Consider the following 17,424-nt stretch of genomic DNA (forward strand, 5'->3'; position numbering starts at 1 on the left):
CACATTAAGGAAGCTGGGCCCTTCTTCCCCTGCAGAAGGAGGCACAACAAATTTGGTTCCTGTGCCCCACTTTCCCCAACACCACAGTCTCAAAGAGTAAACCAAGCAGCTCTGATTTCTGCAGTTTATTGACAACCAGCTGACATTAGCTCCTTGCCTGGATGACCCCCCCCATCCCCACCTCCCAGAGCCCTAGCTGGGCTGCCCACTGATGGCTGGCTGGTCAACTCACTAGGAAGCCCACAGGTGTGACAGTTGGAAGAGGACCCATGCCCAGACATCACCCTACCTGGTCCCTCCTACCAGCCCACAGCACAGTTGCTGGTTTTTGGTGGTTTTTTAATTTTTTAATTTTTTTTAAGAAATGTCAAAGTTGTGCCCAACACTTGTGGACCAGCAAACACAGTAGAGGAGACCAGTCAGTACTTTTTAGAGGGAGAGAAGAGGAAGGTAGAGAGAGGACAAAAATGACCATACAACACAGCCTGGACCATGAGCAGAAGCATCCATGGGAACTGAATGAGGCCCTGGGGAGGAAGTGACACCCTCACACTCACATCTACCCACAGGCTGGCATGCATACCCCTGCACCCATACTGCTGTCACTTAGCTGACATGCCCATGATCACATGCTGCCCCAGGGCACTCCTATCAGCAACCCCAGGACATGGGCAGCCCAAGAGGAAGAAGTCCTCCCCACAGTTGGGCACAGAGGACACAGCCCATCAGCCAGCAAGGCACATCCTTTGAGTTCTTCCAATGCAGAGAAGTTACAAGAGAGGAGCAGGGGAAGAGACCCTGGGCAGAGCCCTTCCCTAGATAGTCTTCTGTGTGTTCATTGCCAGGGCATGGCTACTCCTAGACACAGGGAAGGAAGGACACACAGATAGATGGCCTGGGTCCCTGACAGTTTTAGTCTCAAGCTGGGCTCCAGTGTCCTTTCAGTTGGTAAATGTTTTTTCTAATATAATCAATAATATTTCTTTTCTTTAAATATATATTTGTTAAAGTTATACCTTTTTTGTTTCTCTGGGGAAATCTGCCTTAGCTCATTCCCAATAAATTAATACTTTTGATAGCTTATATTCTGGGGGTGCAGTGGGGCAGCCAACCTTGGCCCCCTGTCCCTTGTGCTGCGCCAAAGCGGCTGGCAGATTCCCCAATGGGCAGTTCTGTGCTGGGCATAGGCCTGTGCTCTGCCACAGATTGGGGAAGAGGTGACAGCAGCTACCCCATCTCATCTACACGGACCAGAGAGGGGGCAGCCCTCCACTCACTCTGAGGTGGCGGTTGTGGCCCAGCAGTTATTGCACAGGGAGCAGCAGACAGGGCCGGGCACCACGGGGCAGCGTGTCCACCCAGAGCCCTTGGAGCCCCTGGCCAGGTGGTCCTGCAGGCGGGCACCGGTCTGGACCAGGACGAGAGTTGTGCTTGTGCCAAGGATCTAGCAGCCTTGCCCGCCCACACCTGGAGGGTTCCGTCCTGAGGTAAAGGTTAATGTGCAGGCTGGAGCCCGGTGGGGGCGGCAGGTCAGACGAGGGCAGCCACCTCACTCCAACATAGCGTCCAACTGGTCAGCCAGGTCGTCAAACATGCTGCCAATGTCATCCAGGATGCTGCCAGTGCTCTTCTCCTCAGCAGCAGAGGGTCTGGGGCGGGCCCGCGTGAGCAAGGCCCAGACAAACATAGGACCCAGCCCTTAGGCTAGGTGCTCCAACGACCAGGGAGAGGTCACCCACCTCCCCACCATGTCTCCCGACCCCACCCTTCCCAAGCCAAGTCTCTAGAACCTGTCAGCTTCCCTGTACCTCCGTCCCCACAGTGCCCCCACCTACCGTGAACCCTGTCTGTCCTCCTGCCGAATCTTCTCCTCCACAGCTTGCAGGGCTGCGGCCAGGCAAGCACTGGTCTCCTCCAGTTTCTGCCTCGCACTATCCCCAGGTGAAGCGCCGTCCAGCACGGTGGGAGCCCCAGCTGCAGCAGCAGCGGCAGCACGTGGGGGCTTGGCAGGCACGTGCAGTGCAGGTGCGCTGGGGGATGGAGGCTTGGCCGGGCTGGCGCTCAGTGAGGGTGGCGTGCTGGCTGGCTTGGCGAGGGCAGCGGGTGGCTGACGCACTGGTGAGGGTGCGGGTGATGGGGTGGTACTACCTGACTGCAGCCCTGTTGTGGCCTTGGCCGGTTTGGGTGCTGTGGGGGGCGGTGGTGGCTTGGGAGACACAGGAGGCGGTGTACCGTGTGCACGTTTCACTTCTGCAGAGAGGGTTGCATTGGCATCCCAGCCAGTGCAAGCACAGTGGGAAGCAGAGACCACCCCCAACCCCAGTCTCCCCAAGGCAAACCTTTTTTCATCGTGCTTCCCAACCCTCTCCCCCTAGATGTGACCTGCTGGAGCCACGTGCCCATCCAGTTGTTTGAATCCCTCACGTCCTTAGCACTGCCATCCTACCTGGAACCCCACCCCTACCCCACCCTGTTCCTGGGTACTTCTAGTCCTGGGCCAACTAAGTTGTCACAGGGTAGATGGGCATGAGGCTGAGAACACTCCGACCCTACCCTATCTGGACCTCATCAAATCCAAAGAGGCAAACCCCTCAGACCATGGGATGATCTTGCACTCCCCAAGAGGGCTCCTGTACCTACCTGGGCTGCCAGGACCAGGCAGGGGCACCTTCTTGGAGGAGGGCGTGGGTGAGCCCTGAATCTTGGGCACAGGCTGAGTCAGGACAGGCTTGGGAGAGACAGGCGGCTTTGCTGGCTTTCGGGCATCACCTTCTGGCAGGGGCAGTGGGGGCAAGTGTGCCAGGTCAGTGGGTGGGGGCTCAGCAGGTGGAGGTGGGGGAGGCAGCTCTGGGGGCCCAGCTTGCTCTGAGGCTGGGCGGCGTCGAACTGTAGCTGTGCCATTCTGATACACGGACAATGATGGGAGGGTCTCAGAACCAGCCTCCCGCTCCTTGGCCTTGGGGCGTCGCTTCACTGTGTCAGACTCAGTCAGGATGAACTTGACATTTTCCTGCTGGTTCTGCTTGGCCCGGATGCGCCTTTTTAGTGTTGCACTAGCCTCCACCCTGGCCAGGGGCGGGCCATCAACACTTGTCTCTCCCTTGGCTGGACCCTGAGGCCGCTGCCGGGCCTTACCATCTTCCACAAAGTGGCCATGATCTGTTGGTTCCCCAGGCCCCTGACGGGCAGTGGCCAAAAGTCCAGTGACAGGCCCACTGAGTGTGCGGCGCCGGTTCACTACCTCACCATCAGGCCCAATGGCCTCCTTGTGCTTCACTGAGGCTAACACAGTGGCCACCCGGCCTGGCTCTGGACTGGCAGGATGAGGTGTGGGGTGGCCCTCAGGAGGCCGACGGGCAGCCCGGCCACCACCCCCAATGGAAGACAGCTCGAGCATGGCTGCAATGCTCTTCACACTGCCAGCACTGCCTGTGTCCACACTGCCAGCCAAGTCACTAGCCCGCCGGCGCTGTGCCCGGACCCCTAGCCTGTCGTCTTCAGTTTCAGCATCCGGAGCCGGCTCATCAACCAGGTTGGCACTGGCCATGGCTGAGCTGGAGCGCTTGGGCGGGGGTGGTGGGGGACCCTTCTTGCGGGGCCGAACAGCGAAGGACTGACTACGGTTTACGTTCTTGTCGGTGCCAGCAGGCGCCCTCACAGAGTGGCTACGACCCACACGCCGCTGGACTGTGGCATAAGGTCCTGCAGCAGCAGGCACCAGCAGCTCATCTCGCTCTGGCTCACTGTCAGATGCTGCATAGCGGTTCAGGCTGTGAGCACGCTTTTTGGGTCGTCCAGGCTCTGCCTCAGCCTCAGGAGGCAGGCACAGCGTGGGCACAGCTACAGGCATGGTTTGGGGCACAGGCCCTGGTGTAGCTGGCCCTGTGTCACCTTCCACGGGCTGGGGCAGGACATAGGCAAAGCCGCGGTGTGTGGGTGACTGTGGCAGGGAACGGGGTGACATGGGTCGCTCTGTTGGTGGCAGCAACTGTGGGGTGGGCTTCACCTTAGCTGTGACAGGGCTTGGACCATGAGGTCCTGTGAGGGCTTGTGGAGAGCCTGGCCGGGCTTTGGTGGGCGTCTGAGGGGGTGTGAAATGGCTGCCACTTGGTGGAAGGACCTGCCTTGGCTTGCCTGGCACTGGGGGCACACTGGCCCTCTTGACACTATGGCCATGGCGGCTAGGCCGGACTTCCTTAGGTGGGGTACCAGGGACCTGCCCCTCATCTAACAGGTATTCCTGGCTTCGTGACATGGGGCTGCCAGACCCAGGGGGCCCTTCCCCTAGCAGCTCCTGAGAACTACTCATATGCCGCACTCGTCCACCTAGGCTAGGCTCATGCCGCATGGTGGCCTTTGGAGTGGGCAGGTGGTTGGAGGGTTTCTCAGCAGTGCCTCCTTCAGCTGGGCCAGTCATGGCAGCCTGCAGCTCACCACTGAGCTCACTGTCCTGGAAGGTGGTCATCTTGGGGGACTGGCAATCAGCTGGAGCAGGCTCAGGTGGGGGTGGTGACTCAATGGCCATCATTTCAAGTGACTGGGGTGCCTTCCGACGTAGGGGTCCCCCCTCATACTTGGCATATTCTGCCTTCTGGAGCTCTGCCAGCTTCCTCACTGCCAACATCAGCTTCTTCTGGTGACCTAGGTAGGACATGGGGGCAGGTCAGGTGGACCCAGAGGTAGAGGGGCTGGGTCAGGGCCAGTGCCTCACCCAGTTTAGTGATGCCGATCTCCTGCAGGTCTTCCCAGGTGATGTCTGTGATGAAATCAATATTCTCATAGCCGTTGTCCACCAGCACCTTGTAGTACTGTGCCAGCCCGATCATGGACAGCCACACAGCCAAATTAGCCTATGGAGCAGGGGACACAGAGGGGCAGCCCAAGCTGGTTGCTGTACCCTGCCCACCTACTTGGAGCTACTGGAGAAAGCAGCACTGGGCCAGCAGGGCACAAACAAACAGAAGGACAAACAAATATACCCAAGGTGTCACTATTGGAGACAGCATTAGCAGGAGCCCAAGACAGCTCGTTAGCACATCCATGGGGCACTGGTACACACAGAAACCAACACACACACACACACACAGGAACCTATTACTCAGGACATGGTTTTAGGGAGAAAAAAGGATTTCTTCACCTAGCCAGACAGCCATGGGCACAGTGCCCTAAGAAAATGTACCCACACATCACAGACACAGATGCACAGTATCACATTGGGAATCTTGCATGATACCACTACACCAGCAGTGCCACAGTATCACATTGGATACACATATACATGCATACCCTAAACCCTGCATGTCCAGAACACACAGGCATATGCACACACACACACACACACACACACACACACACACACTAACGCTCACATTCTTGCTGTTTCCCCACTTACATCAGACAGTTATTCACACACCACATCTATATCACACAGCCACATCAGCACACGTGCAAATGTCCACAGCAGTCTTACCCAGCACCACCTGATCATTCCTACGCACCCAGCAAGACCCACTCATGCGCCAACACTCACTACTCTCAGTCTCACCAGTGACAGAGTGAGGCAAGGCTACAGAGTCCAGACATGCTCCTGGGAGGATCTCTGAGCTGCTGACTGAGTGAACAAGGTAGGATAAATGTAGACCTCTCCTATCAACAGATCCAGGACACTGTGGGGTTTGGGTTGCCACCAGTGCCTCTCCCATAGATGAGTAGGACCCCAGAGTGCAGTAGACCAGCAAGCCAGTCTCAGGATGGGCAGCCCTGCACCCACCTCCTCTTTGCTCAGAAGCTGCCCCCACATAGGTAGCACAAGCCCCTAAAACAGCACAGGCCATGGCCTGAGGACATACTACCAACTCCTGCACTGAACTGGCACAGGTCAGCATACACAGCAGACACTGTGTAATGTAGAACAGTTGTGAGAGCCTGGAGAGTATTTGCACATACACACTGCTGTATAGCCAGATGTTCCCACATGGGCCTTCTATATTCTGCATGTGAGTAGTGCCCTAGGAAACACTCCTGGCCTCAGATTCTCCTCACCCTTCCAGCCCCCAGTGTCACCTTGCCCCTGCGCAGTGAGGTTGACCCCAGTGACTGAGGTAGACCAATAGAGACTGTCTGGGAGCTCCCCGCTGGTGGGCCATCCTCCACTCTGCTCCCTAGAGCTCCAGCAAGAAGGTTAAGGCTGTAGGCATGTGTCTGTCTGTCTGCTGGTCCTGGCTCAGCCACCAGAATGCAAGGAGCCTTACAGGTTTGTGTTCAGGTAGCCAGTCAGGGATGTTCAGGCCGCTGATCTCTGCTGTGATCTTCTTCCGGTGGCCTGGCTTGGTGACACCTATGGCCGTGAGGTCCTAGGCAGAGTGAAGGCCCATAAGCAAGAGGCAGGGGCCCCATTATTGGAAAGACATAGCAGCCAGTAGCCAACCTGTTGCAGCTTACCTCAGGGGTCATACGGCTGATGGTGGGCAGATCGTAGCCAGCGCTGGTGAAGTTAGGGGCATAGAGCTGCAGCTGGAACGTGGCAAGCCACTGGCTGACCGCCTCAGCACTCTGGAAGACACAAGGCACTGGCTGCAGGCCGCCCACCACCAGGCCTGTGCCCCGGCCACCACAGCACCTCCTTTTCTGCTCAACTGGTGGGCCATGGAGTGCTGGGTCTGCTGTCCATTGTCCATCTGCGGCCAGGCCCTGGTAAGCCTGGCACTGGTGCTCCGTCATCTGCCATCCTGGACACTGAGCATCCTCAGCCCTCCAGCTTTCTTCTGTGATCACCCGGAGGGTACAGCTGTTCAAGTCATAGCCTTTCCGACCTGCCCCCTGTTCCTGAACCAAGGACACCCACACCATCTTGGAGAGGCAGGCATTGTGACCCCATGTGAGGAGGCTCTGGGGAATGGGAGTTGGGGTGGGCTCTTCAGTGTTGCCCCCAGGTCTCTGGAGGGTGGATACTGTGCCCACAGGCAGGAACACCATGCCTCTTCTGCTGTGCAGGACCCAGCCAGCAGCTCACACCTCCCAGCACATGGGTACATACACACACAACCCCTTGCATTCAAGCACACATCCATGTGTCTCACATCCATCCCCTTACATGCATGCAGCTACATACATGCATACCCAGCTCATAATCACACTATTGCACACACACATACCGGTCATCCTGTATGCCTCCACAAGCACATACATGTTAGCACACAGACTACATAGTGGACAACACCTACACACTCACATGTGTGCACACATGACACATTCATAGACTGACAGACAGAAGGACAGGATCTGGTCTTGCAAAGGTCCCCAGCTACTGCTGTGGCCAGGCCAGACAGACTGCTTGGGTGTCAGTCAGATTGTCTATCCCTGCCCCCCAGCCTGTCCCCAGGAGCCTGCCCGGCCTATACCTTGCCCTCCGATGCTGGTTCCAGCTTCTTGGGAGGCTGCTCCACATAGACCTGCCCAGTGTGGGCTACTGGAGGCTGAGACCGGGCTGCACCTGTTATCAAGAAGAGGTAGCAGGGCAAAGGTGTTCAGGAGCCACCACCCTACCAACCCAGTGCAGCTAGGTCTTCACCTGTGGTGCCCTCTGGAGGCTTGACAGGGCTGTCCCCTGGGCTGGATTCAGAGACAGACTTCTGGGAAAGCACCGTTGCCAGGAGCTACAACCCAGAAAAGCAAGCTCAACCAAACTGCTCCAGGCCTGGTCACCCAGCTGTACCAGCCCTGGCCACCACCTCACTGACCTTAACCCCTTCAGAGCCTGCATGTAGGGTGTGACCCCCACCACTTCTGCCACCAGCCACACTGCTCAAGCTGCCACTGCGATCGCCACCTGCTCACACAGGGAGTGTGAGGCCAGTGTCAACCCTTGCATGGTCTAAGTGACACCACCTCCACCCTCCTCCGGGCCCTGGCATACCTGCAAAAGGCTTCCTCAGCACCCAGATCTCCTCAGAGGGCGCAGAGGATCCCGATGAGCTTCCTACCTGGGCTGTGCTTGGCTCACTGCCTACCCGGGAACCTGCAGGCCAAGTACAGCCTCTCAGTCCTGGGTCTGCCCAGGGGGGGCTGGCATAGGAGGAGGTAGGACATGGTCTTTCTGATTCCTGGACCTGTCCAAGTGGAGCCTAGCGTGGAAAGGGAACCAAGCAGAGGTATAGACCTCTAGAGATCACATTATAGCTTCCTTCTGGGCTAACTCCAGGAAATTAAGAGACCCTTAGGAGACCCCTCTCCACCTCAGACATTTGAGACTAGGAGAGTGGTTGAAGGTGCTCAGGGCCAGGTGTCCTTATAGGCAAAGGGCTGAGGGTTGCTAGAAGACCATTTCTATGTGAGAATGATGTAAGAAGTTTCACAGGAGCCAAATGCCAACAATTCCATCCCAGGAACTAAATGACCTAGTTCCGGAACACACCTCCTAACTGATACCCTATGCATTCTTGTGCCACCTATCAATCTCCACATCCTTTAGGAAAGGTAAGTCACCCTAGCCTACTGAAACTAACCTGTAGAACATTCTTTTTTTATAATTTTTTTTTTTTTTTGGTGCTGGGAATCAAACTCATGACCTTGCACTTGCCAGGCAAGCGCTTAAGCTACTGAGCTAAATCCCCAGCCCTTGCCTGTAGAATATTCTAACCTGATCCTGCACCCCACTCACTCTGTCCTTTCAGGTGCCAGGCTTCTTGTCTCAGTATTTTTGCATATGGAAGTCCAAAAGCCTGAACTGCTGCATATAGTTTAGGCTGCCCTTGAACTCATTAAGTAGCCCAGGCTGACCTCGAACTTGAGGTGATCCTCCCGCCTGTTTGCCAAGTGCTTGAATTATAGGCGAGCATCACCACATCTAGCTCAGAGCCTTTTCTGACCTCCAAATTCTCCCTGACTACTTCACTGCTTCTCCTACTCCACGGTGAGCTTCTGGAGAACCAGAACATCTGTCTGGTCCTTGTGTGTCTCCAGTGGCTAGCCCAGAACTAGAGCATGGCAGACATGCAGTATTTGTTGAATAAAGAACTCTGTGAAGGGTGCTGCTGAGATGATTGGTGGGACACATTGCTAGTCCCCAGTCCTGGTGGTGGCTAGAAATCAACCCTGGCACCACTGCAGCAAGGCAATGCTCTTCCTGGACCCCCAGCTCAGGCCAAGTGCCTCCCTGCTTCCCCCCCAGAGCTGGGTGGAACTTGCCTGCTCTCTTGACGATGGCCTCACCCAAGGAGGATGGGAAATAGCCCACCCGGTCATTGCCTGTCCGGTTGTCATGGATACAGCCCTTCCACCTGCCATCTGGATGTTGTTCCAGGACCTGGCCAAATAAGTAGGGCAGTATTCTTAGGGAACTGCCTCTAGGTGAGTCCTGCTGCCCAGTGTCCCCACCCCAACTACTATAGGAGAGTGCACTGGGTGAGCATGCCCAGGTCCCACCCTTCCCTGTCTCAGTAGCCCCCAGGGCCATTCTCACTGTGATGATGTCCCCGGCTTTCACGTTGAGGCTTGTCAGGTCATAATTGTTGCAATAATCCTTGGTTGCCCGGACCTGCAGGGCCGCTGAGGCCTCTGGGAATACATGAGGTGGACCCCCCAGTTCTGCGAGCTGCCAGCCCTGACCCCATCCCACCCTCAGATGTCTGGGCCCACCTCGTAGCAGCTGCTTGATCTCCTTGCTGGCCTGTGATGTGGTGAACTGGTGCACGATATCCAGTGCCGTCTGGCTGTAGGTGTTCCTCACCTGGGCATTGATCCCGCTCTGCACACAGGAAAGTGTGTGGCCCTGATAGGGGCCCCCTTACCCTCACCCAGCCCCAGCTGCTCTCCTAACCCTCAGACTCACATCCAACAACAGCCGAACCACTTCTGTCTTCCCACAGAGTGCTGCCTCATGCAGGGCTGTGCCAGACTTGGTCTGGCGGTTAATGTCGATGCCGGCTTGGAGGAGGAGTCTGGTGGGAAGGTGAGGAGGGTGGATAGGGCCTTTCAGGCAGTCTGTCCTCCCTGACCCCCAGGCCTTGATTCCTAGCTGCTTAGGCTGAAGAATGGGCCAACATGGTTCTGTGTCCCTGACCACATCAGTATCTGATCTTTGGCAAGCACTTGCCAGAGGGCCCACCCCTCACAGCTATGACATCATCAAGTCCTCGGTATAAGCACCCCTGTGAGCCTCACTTGATGGATAGGGAGAGGCTCTGAGGCTCTCTGAGGCTCAGAGAAGCTAAGTGCCTCTGCAAGGTCACCCAAAAAATGGAGAGCCCAAGGTAATGAGCTCTGACAGACTGAGGCAAAAGGATCATAAATTCAAGCCTGGCCTGGGCACTGAGGTGACCTACTGAGATTTTGTCTCAAAAAAATAAAATAAAAACCTCTCTCTGACCCTTCCAGGTCACCCTTTACCTGGGCCTCTACACAGAGGCCTAATCACATCCCTACAGCTTCCTAGAGGCTCCTATTTTGTTCCTAGGCCAGTAGCAAGAACCTCAAGCCCATGGATACTATTTGAGCCCCAGGAATCCTGAGGCTGGGTCCCCCCTCCCTGTCACTGGTTATACCTGATTATGTCGATGTGGCCATTCTTGGCTGCCAGGTGTAAGGGGCTGGTGCCATTAGGGTCAGTGGTGTCACTCGGCCGGGGCTCCAGCAAGGCCGCACACATATTGCTGCTTAGGAGTAGCTGGACCACCTTGAAGGAGGGATCAGGGTAGGAGGGCCCTGGCCTGGGACTGCTCCTAATCCCTCCCCAGATGAGGAATATAGGCAAGTAGAGTCCCACTCAGTTTCCAGGGGAGACTTACCCCAACTCGGCCAAACTCACAGGCCAGGTCCAGAGGTGTCTTTCCGGAGTTGTCCACCATGCATGGGTTGGACTGGTGCTGCAGTAGCATCTCAGACTGAAGACCCAGGCCATGATCAGTTTCCAACAGCACCAGTCCTGGTGTCTATCCAACCCATCACGCCACCCAGACTCACCACATCATAGTGACCATGCTGGGCTGCCAGGTGCAAGGGGATGTGGCCCTCATCAGATGGGACATTCACTGCTGAGCCAGCCTTCAGCACTAGCTTCATGGGTTCCTTCCGGCCCTGCCAGGCTGCATAGTGCAAGGGCCGCATGCCTGGGGGCAGGTAGGGCCAGTGAGAACTGACCCTGGCTCTGAACCCCACCCTGACCTTAAGAACACAAATCTTTCGTGGCCCAGACTGAAATCCTGGGTAAAGACCTCAGTGGAGGAACCATCCAGGTTAAAGACTCCACCCCTGACCTGGATCTTTTGCCTTTGGCCTCAGGGCCCTAGGCCAGTCTTGCCTTTGTTGTCCTTGATGTCCACAGCAGCCTGAGCCTCCAGCAGTAGGGAGATCAATTCCGTGTTGCCATTCAGGGCTGCATGGTGTAGAGCTGAAAAGCTGGGCAGGCAAAGGACAAGTCTAGGAGAGGACCTAGCGCCCTGGCCTTCCCCAGGAGATCCCCACCCCAGTCACTACCATCCCAGCTGAGAACTCACCCATCTGGGTCCTGAAAGTTGACATTGATCTTCTTGGTGGAGCCCAAGAGCTCTGGGGAAAGAGGGAAACACGTGAGGAGAAGCTCTGCCCAGATTTCTCAAAGCAGCTCAAGAGCAGGGGTGGATAGTGGTAGCTCCCTGTGGCCGAGAGCCAGGGAGGCTATAAACATCCAGTCCACCCCAAGTGCCAGCATTTTGAGATTTCCTATTGCACTAAGTATGTGTGTGAAGGTCACTGTGCCACTGGCCTGTCCAGATTCTCAGATGGGAGACAAGGAAATGCACCCACATGTGTACCCACATGTGCATAGACAGCATCTCTCAAGATGCTGGCTGAGCACCTGCCACTGGTGGGAGGGAGAGAGCCGCCCAATCTGTCTCTCAGAAGGACCCAGATGGGCCCGGGGGTGGCCAGGAAGGCTGGAACACCGGAAATGGGGTATCTCTAGGGAAAGAGCTACATCTCCACTGTCAACCCAGACCTACAGTATGAATGGGCCCTACCTTCACAGGGCAGAAAGGGGTGGCTGGCAAGGAGGCCATTGCCTCAGAGAGATATGGCCATAATCACCTCCTGAAGCCCAAGGAGCCAACACCCTGCCATTGAAACCCATTTTCCTGGAGCCACCCCTGGCTGCCTGCCAGAGAAGGGGAGCCCACCGATACCCTCCCAGTCGGCTCAAATCCATAAGGCCTAGGGCCAACCCCCGGCCTGTCTGGGCCATGGTTACATAACCCATTTGTGGGTCAGTTGCTCTGTGAGCTGGGGCTGGTAGGACAGAAGCCCCTTTGTCCAGGTCCACAAGGGGGTGGGGGTGGGGGACCAAGGGCAGGAGAGCCAAGGGAGTCGAGTCACAGAGGGTTGGTGCAGGGCTCTACTCTAGCTCTCTCTCAGCTACTCGGTGAAAGGTATGGCTCCCCTAGGGCCCTTTAAACCCATAAATCAGACAGAACTGAATTAGAATCTTTTTTTTTTTTTTTTTGTCTTTTTGAGATGGGGTCTTGCTATGCAGTTCAGGCTGGCCTTAAGCTCACTTTGTAGCCCAGGCTAGTCTCAAACTCTCAGCAATCCTCCTGCCTCAGCCTCCCGAGTACTGGGATTACAGGTATGAGCCACCACATCCAGCTCTGAATTTGAATCTTTATACTTGGTAACTCACTAGCCTTCCAGGTTGGCTTTTGGCTCCTCCCAGGGCCTGGTAAGAGACTAACAGAACAGGGTTTGGTGGCATGCCTGTGATCCCAACTGGGAAGCTGAGACAAGAGACTCACAAATTTGAACAATTTAGATGCTGAGCAACTTAGAGACTTAGCAAGAACCTGTCTCAAAATTTTAAACAATACCTTCCTGGCAAGCATGAAGTCATGAGTTTGATCCCTAATAAAAAAACAAACAATTTTAAAATGGCTGAAGGGGGCTGGGGATTTAGCTCAGCGGCATAAGCTTGCAAGTGTGCGGTCGTGAGTTCAATCCCTGATACCGATAAAAATGAAAAAGACAAAAAAAATGGCTGAAGATGTAGCTACACATACACATGTATACACACGTGTGCATGCATACACACACACACACACACACACACACAAATGTTACTATGACTGACCTGAGATATAAAGCAATTCCAGACCTAAGTTTTCACTAAGGCCAGCTATGTGGGAATGTATGCTCCGGAATTTCCAGGAGCAGGTGAGCAGAGTGATTCCACCTCTCTGCCCTACTGCCTCTGTTCAGACAATGCTAGCACCAGCGTCCATCTTGGCTAGCAGCAAAGCTACCCCTGCCTTTGGTAGTAAGTCAGCCCCAGGGCTTTTTTTCTTTGATATCCAAATTATATCCTTAGGAAAAGAAAATTCTATTGGTTCTACCTCAAGATTTGCTCAAAAAAGGCCAGGGCTTAGCTCAGTGGCGTAAGCACCTGCCTGGCAAGTGTGAGGTTGTGAGTTTGATCCCAGTACACACACACCCCAAAAAAAATTTGCTCAAAGAACACCCAAGATCCTATGGTTCTCACTATGCCATGCCGCTAGCTTGAATCAGGAACTCTAGCCCTTGCCTTGCCTTTCCATTGGCATCCTTCCTCCCTCCCTGTACCCCATGCTCTGTCCTTGTACTCACCAGTTGGGACCCTGTTTTGTTTGTTTGTGTGTGTGTGTGTGTGTGTGTGTGTGTGTGTTTTGTTTTAAGACCTTGCCTGAACCCTCCCCCCAGAAAAAAAAGGTACCCTGTTAAAATGCAACTCAGCTCCTCTAACTCTCCTCCTGGAGACCCTGCAGTGCCCATTTCATTGGGATGAGGATGCACTGGGCGATGGCTCTGTGGGACATGGCCCCCTGACTTTCTCTGACCTCCCCATCCTCTACTTCTTTTTTTTTTTTTTTTGTCTTTTTCCTTTTTATTGGTATCCCCTGCACTGTCCAACCAGCCTTATGGGCACATGGCTAGTACAGTTCCTCAGAAAGGCTCCATGCTTGAAATTCTTAGCTATTGGATAAGGTGACCTGCAGTTTCATCATGTGTGGGGTGCTGCAAACTATGTAAATGGGCCTACCACAAGCTGAAAGGCATGTGGATGTCACTGTTCCACTGTATCCCCTCTAGAGTCATGTTCAGAATTCCTACCTCACTGTGGAATATGTTGCCCCTACTCTTCTCACGCCAATGTAGCCATTCCTAGCATCTTCCAAGACTTGCCAAGCCAGACCTCTCTCCCCTGTTCCACCACAAACCCTCTAAATTTCCGTGAGCTCACCTGGCCACACCTGCAAGGGCTGACATTTCACAGGGGCATGGAGCTCAAGGCCCAGAAAATGATACAACTGGGGTGGGAGGGTCCTCCATCAGGCAAGGGACTACCTCACACAAGGAGTCTCATTACTAAGGTCCTCTGCCTATGATCTCAGGGAGGAAAAGAGCTGAAAACTGGAAAGGCAGCCAGAGGATCACAGGAGATCCCTCCACACAATGCCTGTAAGGGGCAGTGGGTGTCCAGGATGGGCCCAAACTGAGAGTGCCTAGGGCTGAGGAGATGGCCTCAGGAAGATGGCTTCTCTGAGTAAACCAGGGGCAGAGCACAGCTGTGGTGGGGACAAAAAGGTGGGGGAAATACTAAGGTCACAACAGCCAGTTCCTTTCCCACAAGGTCACAAAGTCCTCCTGATTCTACATCAGTTATACAGTATAGCTGGGTGTGGTGGTACAGGCCTATAATCCTAGCACTAGGAAGGCTGAGGCAGGAGGATCACTGTGAGCTCAAAGTCAGCCTGGACTACATATCGAGACCCTGTCTCAAAAAACAAAACAAAACAAAACAAAACAGTACAAGTTTTGCCCCCCATCCTGCCCCACATCAATTCTCATTTCTTGGGCCTCCTAATCATTCTCCTGAAACTACCCCTGCCTTTGAGGCCAGATGCAAACTCTAGACTGGGAGGGAACTCTTAGTAGGCCAAGGTGATGGGGGCAGGCAGGCCTGGCTCACTGTTGAGAGAGTATTCTCAGGCCCACAAGGAGAAAGCCTGGACCAGAGGAAAGGGCAGAGCCCCTTCCTCACAGCAGAAAGGGAGTTTCTGGACCAGCATATTCCCTGAATAGCAATCTCTTCTCCTCAAGGACAGCTACTAAATCTGTGTGTGTGTGTATGTGTGCACATGCAAGGGGAGGTTCCCTTCAAGGCAGAGTGGGGAGCTGACAGCCTAGGGTGACAGGCACTGTGGAATGGAGGAAAGGGGCTGGGCACTGAGAGGGCACATAAAGATCCTGGGAACCCCTCTGGGTCTGAGGGGTGGGAGACTCTCAAGGACACTGCTTGAAGCCCCCAACCCCATGGCCCAAACTCCTGCTTTACTTTGCTGAATCAAAATACATGTTACTCCAAAGCAGGCCAGTGTTGCTATGACGACTGAGCTAATTCATGGAGGGATTTCTCCATCTGATTTATTATGCCCGCCCCTGTGAGTCAGAGCACAAACATGGGGAATAGGGCAGGTGTCTCTCTTGCTCCAGAGGCCAGACCAGGTAGAAACAGAGGAAGAGATTCAAGTAGAGGTGAAAGTGCCCATGCCTTTCCAGGATGCAGAAGAAAAGGGAGAAGGAAACCCCAAACCTAAGGCCCACAGGTCCCTGGCTGTGGAAGGAAGCCAGCTGGGTTAGTATTTACTGAGCACCTACTAAGTGCTTGTGCTTGGCTCACTGTTCTCAGAACAATGCTGTGTACCAGGGATCAGGGACACTCCATCCTACAGACAGAGACTAAGGCCCAGAGGACACTGGCCACTAGGTGGAAGCCTGTACCATGCCTATTCCTGCCTCTCCCTGGAAGCCCTCCCTTTTTCAGCTCTGAGGCCCTTAAGCTAGCCTCAGAGAGCAGAGCCTGCAGAGCCTCATCTCAGTCTGTGGAAGCAGTAGACCGTGCGCCTGCAAGGGTGGATGCCCTTTGCTGGTGGTCAGCCAGGGCTGCTAAAAGGTGCTGTTCTGGAGCTCCAGAACCAAGCCCCTCCCAGGCAGTCAGAGACCTCAGTATCATCCTAAAGAAAGGGAAGAGGGTATCCTGCTTGTGTGTGAGGGCACCCAGATATCACGTGCTGACCTGCAGAGCCCTGCCTATACCTGCACCAGTGCCCTGACACACTGACACGGTCATACGTGCGCAGCCGCACACGTAGCTCGCAGCTGGTCTACACACCCATCCATCTATCTCCAGTGGCCCCCAGGGAGGCTCTGGGCTGAGCCAAGATGAGCCAGGATGAATGCCAAGATCAGGGCTGCAAGCCCCAGGCCCTTCCCTAAGAACCCTACTGTGCAGGCTAGGGACAGCTGGAGGCAGCCCCGACTCATCCACAGCCCCTTTTCCCAGCAAAAAACTCAGGGAAGATCAGTCTGTTGAAGTCAACCTGAGCAGTGGGCCCAAAGCCCACGCTGTCTAGGCCATCCTTGCCGGGAGCCTAGCCTGCCCTGGACTGGCGACCTTGGGCCTCAGCTTCCTCATCAGTAAATGACCCACACAGGCCTTGCCTGGGCAGCCACACCCCCAGTGTGGTCTGCTCCCACCTTCCCTGCAAAGCGCGTTATCAAGCATGAGATGGGGAGGGGTGTCTCCCCGAGACTGTCACTACCAACCCCCGCGGACCCTGCTACAAGGGCCCCCTGCTAGAAGGGTCCCCTCCTCCACACTACATGAGGGGGCGTCCGCCTATTAACGGTCCCAACAGAGACACCTCCCAACCCCAGCCAGCCCATGGCCTGGGGAAGAAAGGGGCATCGTTAGGGAGGGACGACGCGAATGCCAGAGTCGCCGGCTGACCATGGAATACGTGCCGCAGGTGCCAGCCCGCCCGCCCAGGGGCTCGGGGGATAGTCATGTGAAGGGGCCGCCAATCCTCCAGCTCTGGGGGACTCGGGGACGGGAGGTGGGGCAGACCGTGGGTCCAGGCGCTGTCGGCCCCGCCCCGTCTCTGGGGACCCGCGGCACCCCCTCCTCCCCATCCTGCGCGTCTCCCCACCCCGCTTGCGCCCACCGCACTCACTGGCCTTCCCGGGCCGCGGCCTCTGCAGCAGCCTCTGCGCGGTCCCCACGTCCTCCGCCTTCACCGCCTGCACGAGCTCCTGCTCTTTCCCCATGGCTCGGCCGGGCCGCTGCGACGCAGCGTGCTCCGTGCGCCCGGCTCAGAAGCAGCAGCGGCTCCGCATCGCCACGGCCCCGCACCGCCTCGGCCCCGAACCGCCCGCCGCCCTGAGCCCTAGGTGGGCTGGGCCGGGCTGGGCTGGGGCTCTGCGCGGAGAACACCGGCACCTTACGGGCAGAGGGCGGCCGGGGGCCGCGGGCGCGGGGCGGGGGCGCGGCACCGGCGCCGCCTCCCGGACGCCTGGGTCCGCTGCTGCGGCCGCCGTCAGCCCGCGCCCGCCCGCACGCCCAGCTCCGTGGCTCCGCCCCCG

General features: G+C 56.0%; 1 protein-coding gene across 2 annotated transcripts; it reads right to left on the reverse strand.

The window, feature by feature from the left end:
- Positions 1-110: 110 nt before the first annotated feature.
- Caskin1 (CASK interacting protein 1) lies at positions 111-17,366 on the reverse strand. 2 transcript variants are annotated; one of them, XM_003478479.5, is made up of 20 exons: positions 17,016-17,366; positions 11,493-11,544; positions 11,297-11,394; positions 10,960-11,105; positions 10,785-10,880; positions 10,542-10,672; positions 9,830-9,938; positions 9,637-9,745; positions 9,461-9,555; positions 9,187-9,304; positions 7,916-8,017; positions 7,740-7,828; positions 7,571-7,655; positions 7,401-7,492; positions 6,442-6,552; positions 6,252-6,353; positions 4,712-4,850; positions 2,641-4,641; positions 1,836-2,250; positions 111-1,649 (listed from the first exon to the last, which is right to left on the reverse strand). In XM_003478479.5, exons 1-20 carry the CDS (start codon positions 17,107-17,109, stop codon positions 1,550-1,552), a joined length of 4,284 nt encoding a protein of 1,427 aa, XP_003478527.2. In that variant the 5' UTR covers positions 17,110-17,366; the 3' UTR covers positions 111-1,549. The 2 variants fall into 2 exon arrangements, with proteins under 2 accessions (XP_003478527.2, XP_005007475.2); XM_005007418.4 differs by lacking the exons at positions 6,252-6,353; positions 6,442-6,552.
- Between the last annotated feature and the right edge of the window lie 58 nt (positions 17,367-17,424).

Source organism: Cavia porcellus, unplaced genomic scaffold (genome assembly GCF_034190915.1).
Source record: "Cavia porcellus strain 051 isolate PalLab524CR breed Dunkin Hartley unplaced genomic scaffold, mCavPor4.1 scaffold_16, whole genome shotgun sequence".
Classification (NCBI taxonomy): domain Eukaryota; kingdom Metazoa; phylum Chordata; class Mammalia; order Rodentia; family Caviidae; genus Cavia; species Cavia porcellus.

Coding starts and splice junctions, on each gene's coding strand:
- Caskin1 (XM_003478479.5), bottom strand. CDS start 17,109: ATGGGGAAAGAGCAGGAGCTCGTGCAGGCGGTGAAGGCGGAGGACGTG. Junction 9,305..9,460: donor AAGCCGGGGACATCATCACA/GTGAGAATGGCC, acceptor TTATTTGGCCAG/GTCCTGGAACAACATCCAGA. Junction 8,018..9,186: donor GGCCATCGTCAAGAGAGCAG/GCAAGTTCCACC, acceptor CTTGGCCTGCAG/GTTCCCGGGTAGGCAGTGAG.